At 43.0% G+C, this 20782-nt stretch overlaps 1 protein-coding gene across 2 annotated transcripts in view; it reads right to left on the bottom strand.

Moving 5' to 3' along the window:
- LOC126485107 (aromatic-L-amino-acid decarboxylase) overlaps positions 1-20782 on the bottom strand; it is a 217293-nt gene that overhangs the window by 123780 nt on the left and 72731 nt on the right. For both annotated transcript variants that reach the window (XM_050108733.1, XM_050108734.1), the window contains exon 2: positions 17594-17683. In XM_050108733.1, coding sequence (XP_049964690.1) covers positions 17594-17673 — 80 coding nt within the window. In that variant the 5' untranslated portion in view covers positions 17674-17683. The remainder of the gene's footprint in view (positions 1-17593; positions 17684-20782) is intronic.

Raw genomic sequence — 20782 nt, 5'->3', positions numbered from 1 at the left:
TTATAACGTCTCGTATTGACAATATTTTCAATATAGAAACTTTTCTTTATGTTCAACCCACGTGGGGTGTACTTTGCGAGACCAGTACCACGTGCTTATATAACTGTTTGACCCGTCAGGTTAACAGTAAGACGTTAATAACCAGTTCGAGGTTTTTCTTTTGTAATTTGCTTTTCGATCTAATTTATTTTAATTATCAAAATTATTGTGGAGTTATACGCTTTGTGTAAACCAAGTTGACCACGTGGTGTAATCATCAAAGTAGCCTTCAGCTATTCCTTTTGGGAAGATTTCACAAAGAGTTAATATGAATTTAGTATACCAGTGTGTGGTAATTACAAGACGGACAGGATTGTGTTACGAACGTAATTTCTTTGCGTGAAAACTGAATCTGTTGGTTGTGGTTAATTTCTTCTTGCTTATGTTTCAACGTTCTTTGGGTGTTGTTTTGTGAATGCAGTGTTGTAGGCAGTCTCCCAATCTTGGCTCCATATTTGATGTGTTCCGTAAGATTAAAATCTCACATTTTTACAATCCTTAAACAAGGCACCAGCTCAGTTATAACTCACGTATAATATGCTGAAATTTCAATGAACAATCTTAAAATAAATTTCCAAAAATAAACTGATTTCTTTCTTTTTATTTAAATTCTCCTTTTTATATATAGATATATTACCGGTTGTTGTATGACTGTAAAAGATTATAATCAATGTTAGTCTGATTGGTAATGTGGTAAACCTAGACTAGTTACCTGGCGAAACAGTTGCGCAGTAATGCACGGTTAACTTCTCCCCGGACAGCTCACAGCTTTTAACCCGGTTTTATTGTCAGTCAGTACCGCTTTCAGCATACCACATTCATGTAGCAATATTACAACACACACACACACACACACACACACACACACACACACACACAAAACACACACATTAGCAGCAGCTGGATGTGTGCAGCATAACGTATGTGTTAGTTTCGCATGAAACATGATCAAAACTAAATATTAGGGAGAAAGTATGTGCTGAGAAATTACAGAAATTCGCAGAGCCACGCAGGAATGCTAAAACAAAATATGAATAAATATCGTAACTGATATATCCCTTTCCTAGGTTTCCTGTTAACGAATTTTTCGCGGATTAATCGGTCGGCTGTTAAGAGGCTTAGCGTGGTGGCATTACAACTGCATCTGCCCTCTTCTCATTCCTTCCGAATTTTTCCCAGAAAGTACACTACTTATTTCAAGAACGAAAAAGTGGTTGAGGATGATCAGACTTATAGGCATTCCGATCACAATATAACACCCAACAGAAGAAAGAACAATTGCGTCGCAAGAAAGACTATGTTGGACATATTGTGCAGGAAGCACTGAATATTGTGTCTTGCTGTCTGCTGGTGGCTTGTCTACACCACTTGCCACCTTGTGATGTAGTGAAATTTTAATGTGAGCGAGTTGCTTAAATTCGAAAATGGGAATACTAGTTTCCTGTAGATCATGTAATAAGCACGTGTCTGCCTCTAATCGTCTGTAACTCCATCACATTCCAACACGTCCGTCGCTTGGATCCTTAATGAGCGTGCAATAAGAAGTCGGGTTCCAAAGCATTACCCTTAACGATGCACAAGTGACGCAAACGAGGAAAAGCAACGGACCGGCTACACAACATTGTGCCACTCCCCATCTTAAGAGTGTGGCCCACTTAGATGTGAGGCCACTATTTCATAACGCTGTACGGCTACCTTTTTTATTTGCTACAGTTTACACTGGAATGGAACCGGCTGTGGAGCTTTCCTCATTCATCCGTAATGTTCCAGTTTAAGCGGATGTGTCATAAGCCGCAAAGCTAACAGCTTTACGTCTAGTCAGAGATACCTCTTGTTTTCTTGTGAATACAGTTGCAAATATGATACTTTGTAATTAAGTTTCCGGTTGATTACCAAACGTCTGTTTAACACATTCTTTCCGTACCTAGCTCGCTGTTCTTCCGTCAGTCGTCCTCAGCTTTAACGTGTCCCTAGACTGATAACAACAATGTGGAAGTGAATGTCAGTTTTTGGAATTATTATTTATGTAATGCACGGCCATGTATCTTAGGTTACAAAAAGAAGTGTTAATTATATCACTAGATAGAAGCGTGGTCAATATTATTTTAGTATAAGAATAAATGTGCTTTACATTTTGCAACATCCGTCTATCTGACAACGTCAGTGTTCCCTACACAGAATTAGGATAGTTCTCGTTGGACAAGTTACATGAGTGCCACACGGTATGTCTACTTCATCGGCTCCACACTGCAAAAGCACGCCAGTACCTCGCATAAGAGATCAAGTACATTTAAAGCTCATCGTAATAGCAACAAAGGTCTCACTGATATAGCATCCCAACTGTACTCATACACAAAACAAAAACATTCGCAAATTACTCTGCCGCTGCTGCTGTCCATCTCCCAAACAAGCTATCGTACTCTTTGCACACAATTAAATGCCCCGTTGTTTTTTTAAAAACTTCAAAGCACTTGCTTTTGTAAACATATATTCTCTCTTTAAAAAGGATAACGTACATACATCAAAAGTTTTGCATGAACCCTATTTCGAAATTCACGGCACAAACAAAAATTGGCTCTGGGGTATGGGTATATATATTAGTAATGTGGCCGGATTACAACGTTAAAAAATAAAAAAAACATTTGTGCAACTACAAAATCGTCTGCTTCCCATGGGCGGTTTTTCGCAGCACTCTTGAGCAACGTCAATGCTTAGTGGAACGTCGCTTTGTTCGTACGCAGTATTGAATCCGTCGTGGTATATCATCAGTAAGATCAAACCAGCCATAGTCAAAATTGCCTCTCACTTCAATAACGATTCTGCCTAAGTGGTACAGAAACGTGGTCGTTGTCGACATCCAAAAACAGCTCGTTTCAATCGATACCACTTATTTTCGATTCAAGTCCGGGGAACAGGCAGATCACTTCATGCTTGTGACCCCAGCACGCTCAAGGAACGTGTTCACGAGATCAGCATCTTGAGCACGCCAGTAAGCATTCACCTAGGTGAAACTGTCACCGAGATGGCTCAAATGGCTGTGAGCACTATGGGGCTTAGCTTCTGAGGTCATCAGTCCCCTAGAACTCAGAACTACTTAAACCTAACTAACCTAAGGACATCACAAACATCCATGCCAGACGCAGGATTTGAACCTGCGACCGTAACGGTCGCGCGGTTCCAGACTGTAGAGCCTAGAACCGCTCAGCCACTCCGACCGGCGCCACCGAGATGAAACTGCCACCGAGATGAAACTGCCACCGAGATGAAACTGCCACCGAGATGAAACTGCCACCGAGATGAAACTGCCACCGAGATGAAACTGCCACCGAGATGAAACTGCCACCGAGATGAAACTGCCACCGAGATGAAACTGCCACCGAGATGAAACTGCCACCGAGATGAAACTGCCACCGAGATGAAACTGCCACCGAGATGAAACTGCCACCGAGATGAAACTGCCACCGAGATGAAACTGCCACCGAGATGAAACTGCCACCGAGATGAAACTGCCACCGAGATGAAACTGCCACCGAGATGAAACTGCCACCGAGATGAAACTGCCACCGAGATGAAACTGCCACCGAGATGAAACTGCCACCGAGATGAAACTGCCACCGAGATGAAACTGCCACCGAGATGAAACTGCCACCGAGATGAAACTGCCACCGAGATGAAACTGCCACCGAGATGAAACTGCCACCGAGATGAAACTGCCACCGAGATGATGGCGATACGACATCGCTATTGGTTACAGAATCTCGTCCCTATAATGTAGAACAGTAAGAGTTCCCTCCGCAACCACGAGAGGTTTACAGTTGCTCCATGTAAAGCCACCCCCAAACATCATTCCAGAGTCATCTTGTTCATCCTGTTGCGCAGGTGGGACACAGTGGTTTAGGCGTTTGATGTTACAGGGTTGTCGCCAAACACTTTGCTTCCTATTATCAGAGTACAAACAGGATCGAGTTTCATCCGTAAACAACACCCTACGCCAATCCTGGGGTGCCCATTCTGCATGTCTTTTCACTCCCTGTATCGAAGTCCATGTGCGAGATAGTGCTCGAGTAGCCTCTTTGGACGCCGACTTCAGTTCTGGAGCTCTCAGCCCACGGGTGCTTAGACTCTTAAAGTCGTAGGTATCGATCATACTGTACCCTTGTCGAATACTGTGTGTGCGGCGTGAGTCCTCAACACTTCCCGTCATCTGGAACCGGCTGCATGTCCTCATCACATCATTTTGACTCCGTTGGATAGGTCGAGCAAATTCCCCGATTGACAAGCCTCTTATGCGTAACGTGGAGCCGGTCATTGGGCGCGGTGTCCTTCGTGGCATGATGGATGTTCACTCTACTGTCCAGCAGACGTTTCTAATGAGACCCTACTGGTGCGTTCTATCCGTAGGTAACGCTCATGACAACTTTACATGTTAAAAAAACAACGCCAGAGATGACGTCACTTTCGGTACTTTCCTCAATAGCAACACACTTGCAGAAAGTATCGGGGTGATGCAGAATTTTGTTGGTATGTGTGTGTGTGTGTGTGTGTGTGTGTGTGTGTGTGTGTGTGTGTGTGTGTGGCCAGTTCTCACTGTCAAACGATAGATTGAATTCACACATCTCCCAGCTAGGCTTCCTTCTCTTTTCGTTTTCAGTTGATCATGACAGCACCACCACCACCACCACCACCACCACCACCACCACCACCACCCCTTCCCCTACCCTTCCTCTTCAATACTTGCGTTCTACAACGTTACTTTTTCTCTCCCTCTCCCATCCTTTCGCTTAAGTCCATTGACACCAGTAATCTTACCTTAAATTTATCTACCTGTACTTTGCTTTTGTTGCTCTATTTTTCATGAACGAATATAGAATTTTTCTGCTAGAACTACTACTGTTTCCGCTATTTATGACAGTTTTTCTAGGCGGTGGATTTAAGATTTAAGTGCCTTTACAACGGACATATCGTAATAAATGTATTGTAGTATTTTAGATTGTCTGGTTAGATGTATCAGAGGGTCTAATGACTTTACTATAGCTTTAACAGAACAATATCATAACAGACTAAGCTGTCTAGGCTCTGGTCACAACCCACCCTCGTAGCTTCAATAGCCGGAAAGCTTGAAATTCCTAAGTTTGTAATATGGCGTTCCTTGAACAGTTGTCATTTAAATACGGCAAAATAATGTTGCTATGCGACTGAAATCAACAAAGAAAATGTTTAAAGAAGTAAGGAAATTTTGAAATGAAAAAACTGAGAATGTTGTCTAATTCCTGTGACATACAGACGTGATTAAGGGAAAGAACTACAAACGTCGCTAATGGGTTTACACGATCTTGTTATTCTCTTAATGCCGCGTGTCGCGAATTCGCATGATACCAATAAATGGTAGGCTAAGTGTTTTTGAACGCTAGAGTTTGTAGGTACAGATTCTCTGATGTGTGCCGCCATTTCTTGAGTGTTTCTGATACTTCTACAGCCACTTCCTATTCGCGCCTTTGTTCACCACACACACACACACACACACACACACACACACACACACACACACACACACACGAGCGCGCGCGAAAAGTTATAGCCATTGTTTGGAAAATTACAGCTAGGTAGGCCTACAGAGGTATGTTCAATTCTGAAAATTGTTTGATCATTCTGTAGTATCTGTGACATGACTTAGATCACATTTTGCTCTAAAAAACTAGGTACGTGTGCTAGATGAATCAGGAAATACTCTTTGTGTAAAATACGCATCATAAGTACTTTCTTATCTATGCGTGCGCATGCCTGAGAGGAAATAATGTGAAGCAAAAAATATTTCCGTTCATTTGTAGCATCGTAACACCTTAGTGTCCAGTTGGTTCCATTATTTACATGTATGTATAATTTATTATAAGTCTCCAATAATTCATACTACTATCCGACCTCAACACTGTTTTGACTGCCTACATTTCATAATTAGTGTGACGTGAAAAGTATTGAACTGCTGATTCTTTCAAAACGTTACTTTTTGGCGATCCCCGATGTTTCATGCTCCATGAAATGCCAGTGGACATTCCAAAGCTCGTGTACCACCTGTGGCAGTTTCGAAATTCCCTGCAACTGACAAAATGATCTGCTAGAATTTAAACCCAGAATAGCAGAGGAACTTTGAAATCGGGGAAAATACTAAAAGAAAGAGGCCTTCATCCAGTACAGAGGCTGAACTACTGTGCAGGGATCGGGAGCCAACAAAACCTGTTCCATGGAAGTCTAGCCGAGCTCCTGCAGTAGGTCACTGGCCTCAAGTTATAGACAAGGGATAAAAGATGTAGCAGACCAAACTGCGAGAGACAGACAGTATTCTTGTGTAGTGTTCATCTGTTTATGCGAAGTTCACGAATAAGGCTATATTTTATTACAGATAATTATTTAAGAAGTATCCCACCACGTATTTTTCGTTCTTTGTCATGTAAATCCTATCAACGTGCCGCCAAAATGATAAAATATCTTTTACTGCATGAAGCATTGCAAATATTCAGTTTCCCTAATGCCTGTTGTCACAAACGTGCGACATACCCAATTATACCTGACACGTAGTACGTATCTTAGATTTGACGTTGCGTACTGTACAATAATCCATTACTGGTTACAAAATATGATTTTTGATTTTTTCTTGGAAGTAGTAATTTATTCAGTTATTAATTGGTTAAGTTCGATGCTCATGGTACCGTAATTATTTATTTGTTGCTTATTTAGCCCGCCCAGGAACGACACATAGGGAGGTTATTATAAAACCATTCACAGAAATAATATACAATAATAATAATAATAATAATAATAATAATAATAATAATAGCAAAGGGCATTTAGAATGATATAGATTAGTTTGGGACATTTGAATACGTGTTTAGCACTATAGAAGCGGAAGGGATAAAGAAAGAGAAGTAGATGAAATGACAGTGACAGTTACTCTTAGGAAAGAACGGATTTTAAATAAAGAACTTTGTCAACATGGGGGAGGGAGAGTCGACGAGAATGAGCTGCAGACAAATATAGGGAGAGAGGGCTGTCGTGGTGGAAGGTGAGTTTCTCCAATTTTTTTGAGGAAGATTGTTTCAAGGTCGGGTTCCTGATCTTTATCAGCATGATTTAGAGAACATTACAGTGTTATATGATGGTACTGAAAGAATTTTGGTGGGGGGAGAACGAGTATTTCTGTTGTTCTCCTTACACAATAAAGTAGGTGTTGAAGATAAGAGGCAGAGGAATGACTGATACGAAGAGAGAACAGAGTTTGATAGTCTCTATGCATATCAGCACAAAGCCGCAGGCAGGAGTGATATTATCGAAGTAGCTTATGCTAAAATGTAGTGCACACAAGCATTCACCGCCAGTCCTAGCCTTTGTGAGCTATCGTACGAAAGTCCATGGACAACAGCATCACAGTAGTCAAGTGTGGGGAGTAATAGTGACTGTACGAGCTTCTTAAACTCTGAAGGAAATACTTTAATTATATTTTTTTAATGAATGAATTGACGCCGACCCATTCCTACAGACTGCAGTTGTGTGTTCAGTGCGGTCGAATCTAAGTAATGATCCCAAATAAAGTGCAGACTCTTTACAGAAGACAAAATGTTATTTCTGCGCCGTTTAGGATTAAGAGCGGAAGAGTTTCTCTGAACTGACGTGGTAGTAAGTCTGTCGTGAGCGTCTAATATTATTTGCGTTATGGATGACTTAAGTTTGATAAGTTTCAAACCCACGTTCTGCACCCACTCAGATAAGTAAATCAGCATTTGCATGCTGAATGGCTATGCACGTGTTTGTTGTACTTGCACTTAGTATAACAAGGTCGTCAGGGTATAGGTGATATTTGCGATGGGAGTGACTAGTTGATTTGAGGGGCCCTTGATACTGTTCGTACATTCCTCCATTTAGTTCCAGTCATTGTACAATGTTAGCTGGATGTAAGGTACGAGTGGAACTGCACAGCACTTTAAGAAAAAAATTGCCTTGTGAGTTTAGCAAGTAGAGTGTCGAAGTCAATAGTTTCGAAAACTTTGCTGAAAACCAAAAAGCAAATAATATACATCAGTTGTTTGTCCTTAGCTTGTTTCAGGTCGTCAGTCAATTTTATAAGAGTGTTCGCCGTGCTGCGATTTTCCGGAAACCATGGACAAAAGCAGACGTGGAAGATTCTTGCTTGCAGGGCTGTTATTTCGCACCCACAGTACAGAAATCTGACAATGTGCACGTAGCAAATTTCTTTAACCACAACAAGAGTTATAGTGCACAGTCTAAGACTTTTTGACGCATTAAATGCAGACTACCTTAAGTGGAGATTGTAGAACGTCATTTATTATTTTTAACACATGCTACCAGTTTCTACACCACATGGTGTCATCATCAGGCCCCGAACGTACATATAACTTGCCGGGCCAAAACTAACTGGATTCCGTACCTTTCGAGGCAACAACAAGCCCAGCTTGTTCTACATGAAAATGGCTGTGGATGGCAGGTTACGTCCGGGTCTCAAGATGCCACCATGTGGTGTCGAAACTGGTAGCATGTGTTAAAAAGAACAGATTCAAATATAGAAGCTGGTTTTTATTATTATTCAAGTACTACGAGTCCGGCTGTAGTCCCACTTTCCTTGTTGGATTACCAGAGAAGAGCCTAATCGGACAGCCACTTTTTGAAAGTACAGTCAATGACCAACTATACTCTTGTTTGAACATACGAAACAACGTTCTTATTCGTCATTCGTGCACAGTCTAGAAGGCAGTAATTGTTCTTGCAACAGGATTATATTCCACCACTTTAGAATCGGATGACTATAATCCGTAACAGGGAATATAATACCAGCGTTTGATTTTTTTATAAGAGGGCGCTCCGTATTGATTTACATTTTATTTTTCCCCATCATTCAAGGTGCGCCATATGACTCATCATTACAGTTGCAAGTGTGCAGTACTTTGCTCTAACCGTAGGTGGCAGGATAACACTAGAAGTTTAATCCCTGCACAGTACTGCCCATTTTCCCCGAGAGGTGTCGTTACATGGAGTAAGATCATCAAGGACAACGCAGGACGACCTGGTTTCTGTGGAACGAGGGTGTGAACTGTGCGGATATTCGCGGGCTATTGGTGGCAGTGTGTGGAGAGAGTCCACCACCACTAAAGTGATGTTACAACACGACAATATTCGTCCCATACGAGTCGAAAAAGCACGGCTGCCGTCGTTGCAATGGGGTTCTAAGTATGTCCACGATCACCGTAATCTCCTGACTTGGTGCCATTAACTTCTGTACGCCTTCCTGTAACTTCTTTTCTAGACTGTTAAGCCCATCGCAGGACAGCTGCTTGCAATGATGTTCGCACAGAGGTTTCTTCACAGCCCCGACAATACGATGTTTTTGGCGGTACCTGGAAGTGCATTTCAGCGACGGCAGCAGTGATTTTTCGACTCTTATGGGGACGAGCGTCGTCGTGTTGGAAGAGCATTTTTTCGTGCGGTGCTCTCTCTCTCTCTCTCTCTCTCTCTCTCTCTCTCTCTCTCTCTCTCTCTCTCTCTCTCTATCCACACACACACACACACACACACACACACACACACACACACACACACACACACACACTGCTGTGAATGCTAACAGTGTTTACACCCTCCTTCCACAGAAACCACATCTTCCAGCGCTGTCCTTAATGATCACACCATGTTGTCCGCTCGTGTAATGACGATAGGTGGGAAAACCGGCTGTACAGCACAGGGATTGCAAACCTAGTGATTGTCCTGCAACCTACGGTGAGACCAAAGTACTACATACTTGCTACTGTAACAATGAGTCAAATGGCATGAATAATGAGGAAAAATAAAGTAAGTCGATACTGAGCGCCCCTGCTACAATGACAGCTACTAAAGATGTATGAAAACCACACGATTTTGTCAGCAGTCAAAATCTGAAATGCGTACAGTGTCAAAGCGCTGAATGAACGACGGTGTTAATCCTGCAGAAACATCGAGGCTGTTGAAGTTTGCCGGTGACCGCTACGCCAGCAGTGAAACCTGCTTTCTAGCGGAATATGTCGCTCCGCTTCACGTGCAACGGCCAGGCGTTACGTAAAACTGCCCGGCGCTCCTAAATTGGTTCCACAGGTTGTTAGCAGGTGCCGGTTACCAAATGGAAACAGCTACACAGGCGCAACGGCGACGAGATCTCTCGGGGGAAGCGGGACCTTGACTCCACAGTGCGCTGCAGCAACGGCGTGCCGAACCGGGTTCCCAGAGCTTCGCGTAATTGTAGCTCGACTTCCATTCTTCAGTAGCAAACAAACAGAGCATTTACGACAAACAGAAATCGGGGCACGGTCCCGGACATCTGCCTTTCACAAACAGTTCTAATCAAATTGAGCCACCCAAGAACTACTCGCGAGCTGACTCAAACTTGACACAGGCTCTTCTCCATTTATACGGACACTGTCAAGTTGTTGTAGCTCCATCTCTAGGAGTATGGCTGTAACGCGGACGGTGGATTGAGTTCAGCATACTCGCAGAGGGCTTATTACAGACGATGAATTGCAAGAAATCCATTTTACGCGCTAAGAAGAAGCATCGCGTGCTTCTCAGAGCGTAGTCTCAGACAAATTTTACTGAATTCTGTGCTTGACAGAGTAAGATTAAATAGCTTCTTCGATAGTGTACTTAAAACAGTTTCCTTGAGCGAGTCAGGTAACTGTCCTGCCACCCAGATAAAATTAACAAGAGCGACCAACATTACCTTTTCTTACATTTCTCTATGATGTGTCGCAAGATCCTGTGTATCGTGATCAAGTGATTTGCCTCGAGTTGCAGATAACGAAGTATCCAGTTCCCATCTGAGAGACAGTAGTAGGAATTAAAACACACACAGAAGAAATAAATAAATGAGGTTAGCCGATGACATTGTAATTCTGCCAGAGACAGCAATGGACCTGGAAGAGCAGTTGAACAGAATGGACAGTGTCTTTAAAGGAGGACATAAGATAAGCGTCAACAAAAGAAAACGGGGATAATGGAACGTAGTCGAATTAGATCAGATGATGCTGAGGGAATTAGAGTTGGGTAGCAAAATAACTGATGATGGCCAATGTAGAGAAGATATAAAATGTACATTGGCACTGGCAAGGAAAGATTTACTGAAAGTATTTGTATCGAGTGTAGCCATGTATTGAAGTGAAACATGGACGATAAATACTTTGGACAAGAATAGAATAGAAGCTTTCAAAATGTGGTGCTACAGAAGAGTGCTGAAGATTAGATGGGTGGATCACGTAACTCATGAGGTATTGAATAGAACTGGGGAGAACAGGAATTTGTGGCACAACTTGACTAGAAGAAGGGATCACTTGGTGGGACGAGTTCTGAGACATCAAGGGAGCACCAATTTAGTATTGGAGGGAAGCGTGGACGGTAAAAATCGTAGAGGCATAGCAAGAAATGAATACACCAAGCAGTAGTTACTCTGAGATGAAGCTTGCACAGGATAGAGTAGCATGGAGAGCTGTATCAAAGCAGTCTCTGGATGGAGGACAACAACAACAACAACAACAACAACTGAATTCTACATCGTTGTTGGAGCTGAAGTTCCATAGATATGTCTTAGAGACTCAGCTGTAGTGCTATAGGAGACTGACGAAACGTTCAGACACCATCTGGGCTATGTTACAATGGTAGGTCTGAAGACATCCATTCGCACTGCAGCGGCAGCAGCCACCGCACACATCCCACTTCTTCGAGAAATTCTCCTGACTGTTTTGTTATACAACGATTATTTTAGATGAATGAGTAAGATCTACTAATATTGTTACTCTCTCCGTAAAGGCTACTCTGTTCTCTGCCCTTCACTAGTGAGCTTTATTTTGTCACTCCACCATGATAAAGCCTGCTTCCGCAGTTGTCCTTATACACCGTAGAGCCAAAGAAACTGGTACACCTGCCTAATATCGTGAGGTGCCGCAACACGATGTGGCATGGAGTCTACTAATGTCTGAAGTAGTGCTGGAGGGAACTGACACCGTGAATCCTGGAGGACTGTCCATAAATCCGAAAGAGAACGAGGGGGTGAAGATCTCGTCTGAGCAGCACGTTACAAGGCATCCTAGATATGTTCATTAATGTTCATGTCTGGGGAGTCTGGTGGGCAGTGGAATTTGTTTAAACTGAAAAGAGTGCCCTTAGAGCCACTCTGTAGCAGTTGTAGCAGTTCTGGACGTGTGGGACGTCGTATTGTCCTGCTGGAATTTCCATAGTCCGTCGGAATGCACAATGGACATGAATGGATGTAGGCACTCAGACAGGATGCTTACGTAGGTATCACCGGTCAGAGGCGTATCTAGACATAAGGTTCCCGTATCATTCCAGCTGCCCACGTCCACACCATTACAGAGCCTCCACCAGCTTGAACAGTCCCGTGCTGACATGCAGGGTCCATGGATTCATACCCGAATACGCCCATCCACTCGATACAATTTGAAACGAGACTAGTCTGACCAGGTAACAAGTTTTCAGTCATCAACAGTCCAATGTCGGTGCTGACGGGCCCAGGTGAGCGGTAAGGCTTTGTGTCGGGCAGTCATCAAGGGTATACGAGAACGAGTGGGTCTTCTTCTCCGAAAGCCTAATCGACGATGTTTCGTTGAATGGTTCACACGTTGACACTTGTTGATGGCCCAGCATTGAAATCTGCAGCAATTTGCGGGAGAGTTGCACTTCTGTCACGTTGAACGTTTCTCTTCAGTCGTTGTTGGTACCGTTATTGCAGGATCTTTTTCCGGCTGCAGCGATATCGGTGATTTGATGTTTTACCAGATTCCTGATATTCACGGTACACTCGTGAAATGGTCGTACGGGAAAATCCCCCACTTCGTCGCTGCCTCGGAGGTGCTGTGTCGCATCGCTCGTGCGCTGACTATAGCACCAAGTTAAAACTCACTTAAATCTTGATAGCCGATCTAATAACTGCGCCAGACACTTGTTGTCTTATAAAAGCGTTGGCAACCGCAGCGCCGTATTCTGCCTGACTACATTGTCAGGCATGCCTATACCAGTTTCTTTGGCGCTTCAGTGTATGAAGGAATTGATATATGATCCAGTTTTAGAAGAAGAGACAGTTTTGTGTTCAACCATAGCAAGTTGGCTGTACAAAGTCCAATTTTTATTCCGACGGGGAATGGGGGCCTTTTCCGGCATTACTGTGTCGGACAGGTGAATGCAGATCGGGAAGCTGTCACTGGAGTAAAAGTCGTTGACCTCTTCCCTCAGAGATTTGAATGAGCGCAGGGGAGCAGAGGATCGCTAGGGCTGGAAGACCACGTTGCAATGGTAGACTGCATGCTCCACCTCTTGTACATTATACCCGTATGTGGAGATGGAGTTCTCAACAGCTCGACCCCTGGACACACGAGCGATGGACCACGCAGACCGTTGTGTGCGATAAATCTCCTCGTAAAAGGAGGAACAGTCTTGAGAGGTACGTATTGTGTTTATAGAGAGCCTAGAGGCAGATACAGACAAATACGGTAACCATGTGGGGGATATACACCGATACAGCAATTGAGTATTATTTGCTGACAAGAGTGTGGAGCAGTGGGGGGTGGGGGGTTGGGAGGGGGAAGGATTGAGGAGTAGTAAGCATCATTTTCAGGACCGGCCATTCCTTAATGTGTGACCTTACGATTTCAAGGCGCACCACCAAGCGCTCAGCTAACTGACGAAGGAAGGAAGATTAGGGTTTAACACCCCGTTGACGTCGATGTCATTAGAGAAGAAGCACAGGAGCGAAGGAACCATCGCAGCGCTTCCCTGCAGCGATTTAGGGAATTCACGGAAAATGTACCTCTGGATGGCTGGACGGGGAATTGAATCTTCTTCCTGAATGAGAGTCCAGTGTGCTAACCACTGCGCTATCTTGCTCAGTCTCAGCCAAATGAGGTGGTAGGATCGGCCGAGTGGGACTTCGACGCTCGACGTGTATGGTAGATGCACCGAGGGTCAGGACCGGATCGGAGTTAGCGGCCAACTTTCGGCGGTCACGTCCTCTCACCACACAACACGACGCGGCGTGCGGTCGTTTAATGAGGGAAGGAGTGGGAGAGCGATAGGAGTATACAGGAGGCACTATGCAGCGGAGACGCTCGTTCTACAGATATCAGCTGAAGATGACCATCTACATCTACATCTATACTCCGCGAGCCACCTTACGGTGTGTGGCGGAGGGTACTTATTGTACCACTATCTGATCCCCCCTTCCCTGTTCCATTCACGAATTGTGCGTGGAAAGAACGACTGCTTGTAAGTCTCCGTATTTGCTCTAATTTCTCGGATCTTTTCGTTGTGATCATTACGCGAGATATATGTGGGCGGTAGTAATATGTTGCCCATCTCTTCCCGGAATGTGCTCTCTCGTAATTTCGATAATAAACCTCTCCGTATTGCGTAACGCCTTTCTTGAAGTGTCCGCCACTGGAGCTTGTTCAGCATCTCCGTAACGCTCTCGCGCTGACTAAATGTCCCCATGACGAATCGCGCTGCTTTTCGCTGGATCATGTCTATCTCTTCTATTAATCCAACCTGGTAAGGGTCCCATACTGATGAGCAATACTCAAGAATCGGACGAACAAGCGTTTTGTAAGCTACTTCTTTCGTCGATGAGTCACATTTTCTTAGAATTCTTCCTATGAATCTCAACCTGGCGCCTGCTTTTCCCACTATTTGTTTTATGTGATCATTCCACTTCAGATCGCTCCGGATAGTAACTCCTAAGTATTTTACGGTCGTTACCGCTTCCAATGATTTACCACCTATGGCATAATCGTACTGGAATGGATTTCTGCCCCTATGTATGCGCATTATATTACATTTATCTACGTTTAGGGAAAGCTGCCAGTTGTCGCACCATGCATTAATCCTCTGCAGGTCCTCCTGGAGTACGTACCAGTCTTCTGATGTTGCTACTTTCTTGTAGACAACCGTGTCATCTGCAAATAGCCTCACGGAGCTACCGATGTTGTCAACTAAGTCATTTATGTATATTGTAAACAATAAAGGTCCTATCACGCTTCCCTGCGGTACTCCCGAAATTACCTCTACATCTGCAGATTTTGAACCGTTAAGAATGACATGTTGTGTTCTTTCTTCTAGGAAATCCTGAATCCAATCACCATGTACGCTGTCGAAACGTCGTGTTCCGTAAACCAATGCAGCCGGCTGGACACCCCAATCAGTCTCTCCTGTCGGATCAGTAAGCCATCAGCAAAGGGAGCATCTGATTCTTAAACATTAGTTTCTTACGGACACATGCACAGGACCTTCTATTAAGCTCTCACGTGCCTCCTGACAGTATTAATGTTCCACTGTTTCAGCAGCGACGTTTTTATGTGTCTCCCTTTTCTTTTGCATTAACTGCGAGAATCTGTGACTATCAGAAGGATGGAGGGAGGAGGTTAGAGGGATCTTTGGAGTTCTTCAGTCAGATTTCTAGTTTGTGACTTTGTCAGACATCGTCTCGACAGATTCATCGGACACAGCGTCGACTGTTGGGGTGGGTTTGGAGCGATACTTTTCGAGTTCTGATTTTTGATTCAATATCTGTCTATGTTGTCAGCAGTGGTCTTTGAGAACCATTTTTATAATTTTCTTAGTGGAGTTCTAAGTTATCCTGTGTGGACTTTTAAGCAAGAACACGTGTTCGTGCCAGCGTTATTTACTTGTGCGAGCGAGATAAAGTCAACTTAACGATTAGTCTTTCAGCTACTGATGCCACAGATGTAGATGGATGTAATTCACTGTAATACTTTTTCGTTCACGAGTGTAATCCCCTGCCATTAATTTTCTGGATTCTAGATTAAAAGTTTTTTATTTGCGGTAAGGTATAGTTAACAGAGAGAACAAGGTTCATACGAACTCTGATCCTCTTGTCTAAAACGACAACGTCTCTTTTCTTTACGAACATTAATTTTCAGCTTTAGCCGAAAAAGGCTGCTTTGAAAATTTGACATTTCATACCATTTACTTGGTTTTTTGTGTTCGTAAGTAACATACTTTTGAACAACGGCTAGACTCAATAATGTTCGGACCACCAATTAAATTTAGTTCCACTTTCATGCTGTAGTTTGCCAATACAGTATTGCTTTTCCAAACTAAGCTATTACGCTGTAACAGCTCGCTGTAGACATAATAAATGTTCAAATATATCCCGCCAACAGATGCTACTTACTAAGAATGACGTTACCGATTTATTCTCTTACTTCGTATGTAATTACGCATATCCTCCCCGAGTAAACTGATTAACCACTCCCTGTTGCCGTACCATTCCACGGAAAAGTTCTGAACTCTTATTTTATCAGCATCTGCAAACTGTTTCATATATGTGGCGCTCTAACTGCATACGGTCGTTGCCCACGAACTCCGAACAGCCATAGCTCTCGTGTGAGCGGTGGCGCTTGGGCATTGTTGAAAGCAAGATGGTGCCTCTTGCCGGGAGAAGCGCGCTCAGCTACGAATGCTCCAGAGATAAAGCGATGCCAAAGGGTACGATCGACAATGTCACACCGCTATCGATAGTAATAGCCCTAAGGGCCGGTGTACCACCGTCGATTAAAAAGGTAACGGTGGGGCCCGTGATCACGGATAAAGATTTATTGCCTTTAAGTTCTCTCTGCTCTACGCCAACGTTAAGTGCCGGTTAACAAAAAGCAATCCGCTGACCGGGAATCGACCATGATTAACTCACTCTGTTACAAAGGAAGTACCAATTATACGAGGGCTATTCGGAAAGCAAGGTCCGATCGGTTGCGAAATGGAAACAGCAAAGAAAATCAAAAATGTTTTATTTGCTGCAGTTTGCTACACCTTCCAGCTACTTTTTTACACAGTCGCTGCTCCGGCTTAGACATTTTTCGTAACGTTGTACCAACTTTCCTATACTTTTCGCCATAGCTGGTCGTAAGTTTTGTTCCAAAAATGAACAGCATAGAGACAGAAGTGATGACATTTTCTGCAGGACCTGACCATCATTTTGCAGGACAATGCTCAAGCACGTACAGTGCAAGCTGTTACTGATTTGTTTGACTGATGGGCCTGCTAAATGCTATACCACCGACTGCACTCCCCTGACATAAGCCCTCTTAAGTTTAACTCGATTTCTAAACCGAAGGAAACACTTCATATCATTCGCTTCAGAACTGCTACAAATTCGTCGGGCAATAGACCGCGCCACTCGAACTGTCAACACAACTGGCACTGCTAAGAGTATCCTACAACTTCTACATCGCTGGCAACGGGTTATACACAACGCTGGTGACTACTTTGAAGGTCAGTAAGACTTTGAAACTCGTATCTATTTTCTACGAGCTGTAAATAAATAGTTGCCACTGTTAAAGTTCCAACCTTCGTATACTTTCCAAGTCTATCATTGCGATTGCATTGTATACTCCAAAATTTACAGTAATGTTATAGTAGGGCTTATCTTCATCGACTAATAGTTGCTTGTTATGTTGCAAAAATTGATAGCATCAAATTATCTTAAATGAGTTGTACTTACCTCTCTCTAATATTTTCAAGGTAATTTGCTATGTAGTCCGCCATCTCGGTGGCGAATTCCTTGAACTGTTCTGCCTCCATCCTGTGATCCCTGTAACAGAACGAAAATAAGATGATACTTCCTGTTTGTAACCTGGCGCCCTTTAGTGAACTTTGGAAGTTTCAATGACGCAAGACGCCTCTACTGCAGGTTTCTGAGAACATCACCTTCATAAATACTGGAAGCAAGTCAGTTATCGAGATAAGAGCACAAAAAAATAACTCCACACTCGAGATTAGGCAGAGAGATAAAATTCACAGTGATCGTTCATTGATGAGTTCACATCTGAAACAAAACTTCATTTATGTTGAACAGACAGCTCACGAATCTTTCTAGGCAATTTAACTCATGGTTAAACCTGAATACACCCACCACTTATGATCAACACATCTCTGAAGTACGAAAAGAACATTGAGTCTTCCAGATCCACAGCTGAAAGCACGTATACCATAATACCGAATACCGTAATGAGCTGAAAATATGCTTTTCATTAAGCACGCCAAGAAAATTAGGAACACATTGTAGTTTTCTGTCCAGTAATGGGAGATTGTTGTGCAAGATGATCGACGCTTGGATGTACGAGTTTTCTCTACAAAGAAAACACAAGCAAAATGGGACAGAAGTACTTCGTTGTTTTGCCTTCATGTACCATCAGCTAGCAGGAAGGTTTTTTTTTTACCCTGAGTATTTAAAATGGCAGGAGGCTCAGAAGGAAGTACAGGGTGTCCCACTCAATCCTTCCCGATTTCAAAGACCCAGAAAGAAAAAAAGAAAAACACCGTATTTACGACACTTAAAAATGCACCACATTGTAGAGTATATCAAATTATTTATTTATCATCAATACACCTATACATGTGAACCATTTTTAGCAAGAAGAATATCGAATCTATTTTCAATTTCTTGCCAAGTCCTTTGTAACATTACCTCTGTTATTGTTGCAATCGCATTAGTGATACGATGTCGCAACGTAGGAATATCGTCCACTTTGTTCGCATACACACAGTCCTTCACGAATCCCCACATGAAGAAATCAAGCGGCGTAATGTCGGCTGCACGTGGTGGCCAGGCAATGGGTCCTCCGCGTCCGATTCAACGATTGAGAAATTTCCTATCCAGGAATTTGCGAACAGCCGTTGACCAATGCGGCAGAACACCATCTTGTTGAAAAGTAACGTTTGGTTACTAGTCTTGTATCTGAGGGTATGCAAACTGCTCCAACATGTCCAGATACACTGACTATTCACTGTTTGTTCCACCAAGAAGAACGGTCTAACAATCATGTTGTGCATTAGCCCACACCAGACGTTTAGTTTAGGGCTATCACGAACATGTTCAATGACAACGTGCGGATTTTGTGAACCCCAAATCCGAACATTATGCCTATTAAACCTTCTGATATATGAAAGGTTGCCTCATCTGAGAATAAACAGATTTCCAGGGAGCTGGCATCCATATCAATACGCTGCAACATATCCGCAGCAAATTATTGTTGGCGTGGTTTGTCGTTCGCCGCCATATGTTGCAGAATTTGCACTTTGTGAGAACACACATGAAGACCCTGATGAACCACGCGATGCAATGTTCATCGAAGTACATCAAGTTCCCTAGATGCTTGACGAATTGACTTACATGAGCTTCTGAGAAACGATTGCCTGATGTCCTCCACTGCCTCTTCTGAAACTCCATAACGTGCACCACCATAATGTTTCAGAACACTTCCTGTGGCCAGAAACTTCCTATATCATTCCTTAATTGATTTCACACCAGGTGGATCACATTCATACACAAAACAATAGTTTCTTTTCTCAGTAATCGGCGATTTTGTTTCTGCAAAACCACACTACTGCTTGCCCACAGTGCTGTGGAGTCGCCATTTTGACTTCATGCGACCATGCTGCACTCTGGCGACAGTAGTTGGCACTTCTGATGCAGGAACAAATTCTTTGAGATACTCTACAATGTGGTGCATTTTTCATTGTCGCATCTACCGTGGTTTTTCTCTCCTGGCTTCTTGAAATCAGGGAGGTTTGAGTTGAACACCCTGTATTTCTACACCACATCCAGCGCATGCCACAATTTTTCCATCAATGCCGCCGTCAGTTCTGGTTCTCTCCTCCCATTGCCCATCTGAAGACTTCCATTCTGGTGCAACAAACTAATCATCCTACCAAAGAGCAATTTTACTTTGACGTTTTGCCAGAACAGGAAGATTTCTCATTGGTGCAGACTGGTGTTTTATGACATACGTTTTTGGTTCTCAGATAATACTTCCCTAACTCTGCTTCACTACTCTGTAGTAGTTTTCAGAAGGATGCCGGTCTCTTGCGACGTGGAACTGGTAATGAAGTTACAACCTGCGTAATGTCAAGAAGAGTAGTTTGTTAGCAATTCGTTTCACTAAACCAAGTAAGAATGTTACAAGCTATAAAAATATCGAATGATCCATACCTTAAAATGATCACCACTGGTGATGTACGCATAATAACCGACTTCACCTAAGTGTCGTCCAAGTTCCGAGTTTTGTGAAACTATCAGGAATTCTTCACAGGCTTTAATGTCAACATTTATATGGCACGCTACTGGATTTGAACTTTGTTTCGTTCACCATGTAATCGCTACCCTCAAATACTCTGTTGAAAAACCTGCGCAGCCTCAGTAAGATGTCAGTGCCAACGCTGTTTCTTGAACGGTGGACTATAAACTTACGTTAATTTCTCTAGCCATTTTATTCGATTATTTAAATTTTTACTAAGCCAACTTTAATTCTCTAATAGAAGACTACGACTCATTCATATTTTAGTCACTAAGATACGTTTATTTGATACCGTTCGCACATCAATGTGCAGTTAAATCAGAGAAAAGAACAACAATTGTTCTAAAACTGATACGCCAGTAAAACGAAAAGAAACAACTCTTGAATGAACGACTTAGTAGATAAGATAAAAAGCGCTCTAACACTTAAGTTTATTTTTTATGTATAAACCTTTTTTTGTAACACAATAAAAGTAAAATTAACGAAGTGTTACATTCCTCGTTTTTCCCAATACCTTCTGCTCCACACCTAAGAGTATATTCATTTATGCTACCAAAGGTTTTCTATCTAGATCCCAGCGTGTGCCGTAAGTATAGAACCCGGCCATGCTGTAC

The sequence above is a fragment of the Schistocerca serialis genome, chromosome 6 (genome assembly GCF_023864345.2).
Source record: "Schistocerca serialis cubense isolate TAMUIC-IGC-003099 chromosome 6, iqSchSeri2.2, whole genome shotgun sequence".
NCBI lineage: Eukaryota > Metazoa > Arthropoda > Insecta > Orthoptera > Acrididae > Schistocerca > Schistocerca serialis.
Note: the sequence above shows the minus strand (reverse complement) of the source record. Positions and strands in the feature narration are given on the sequence as shown.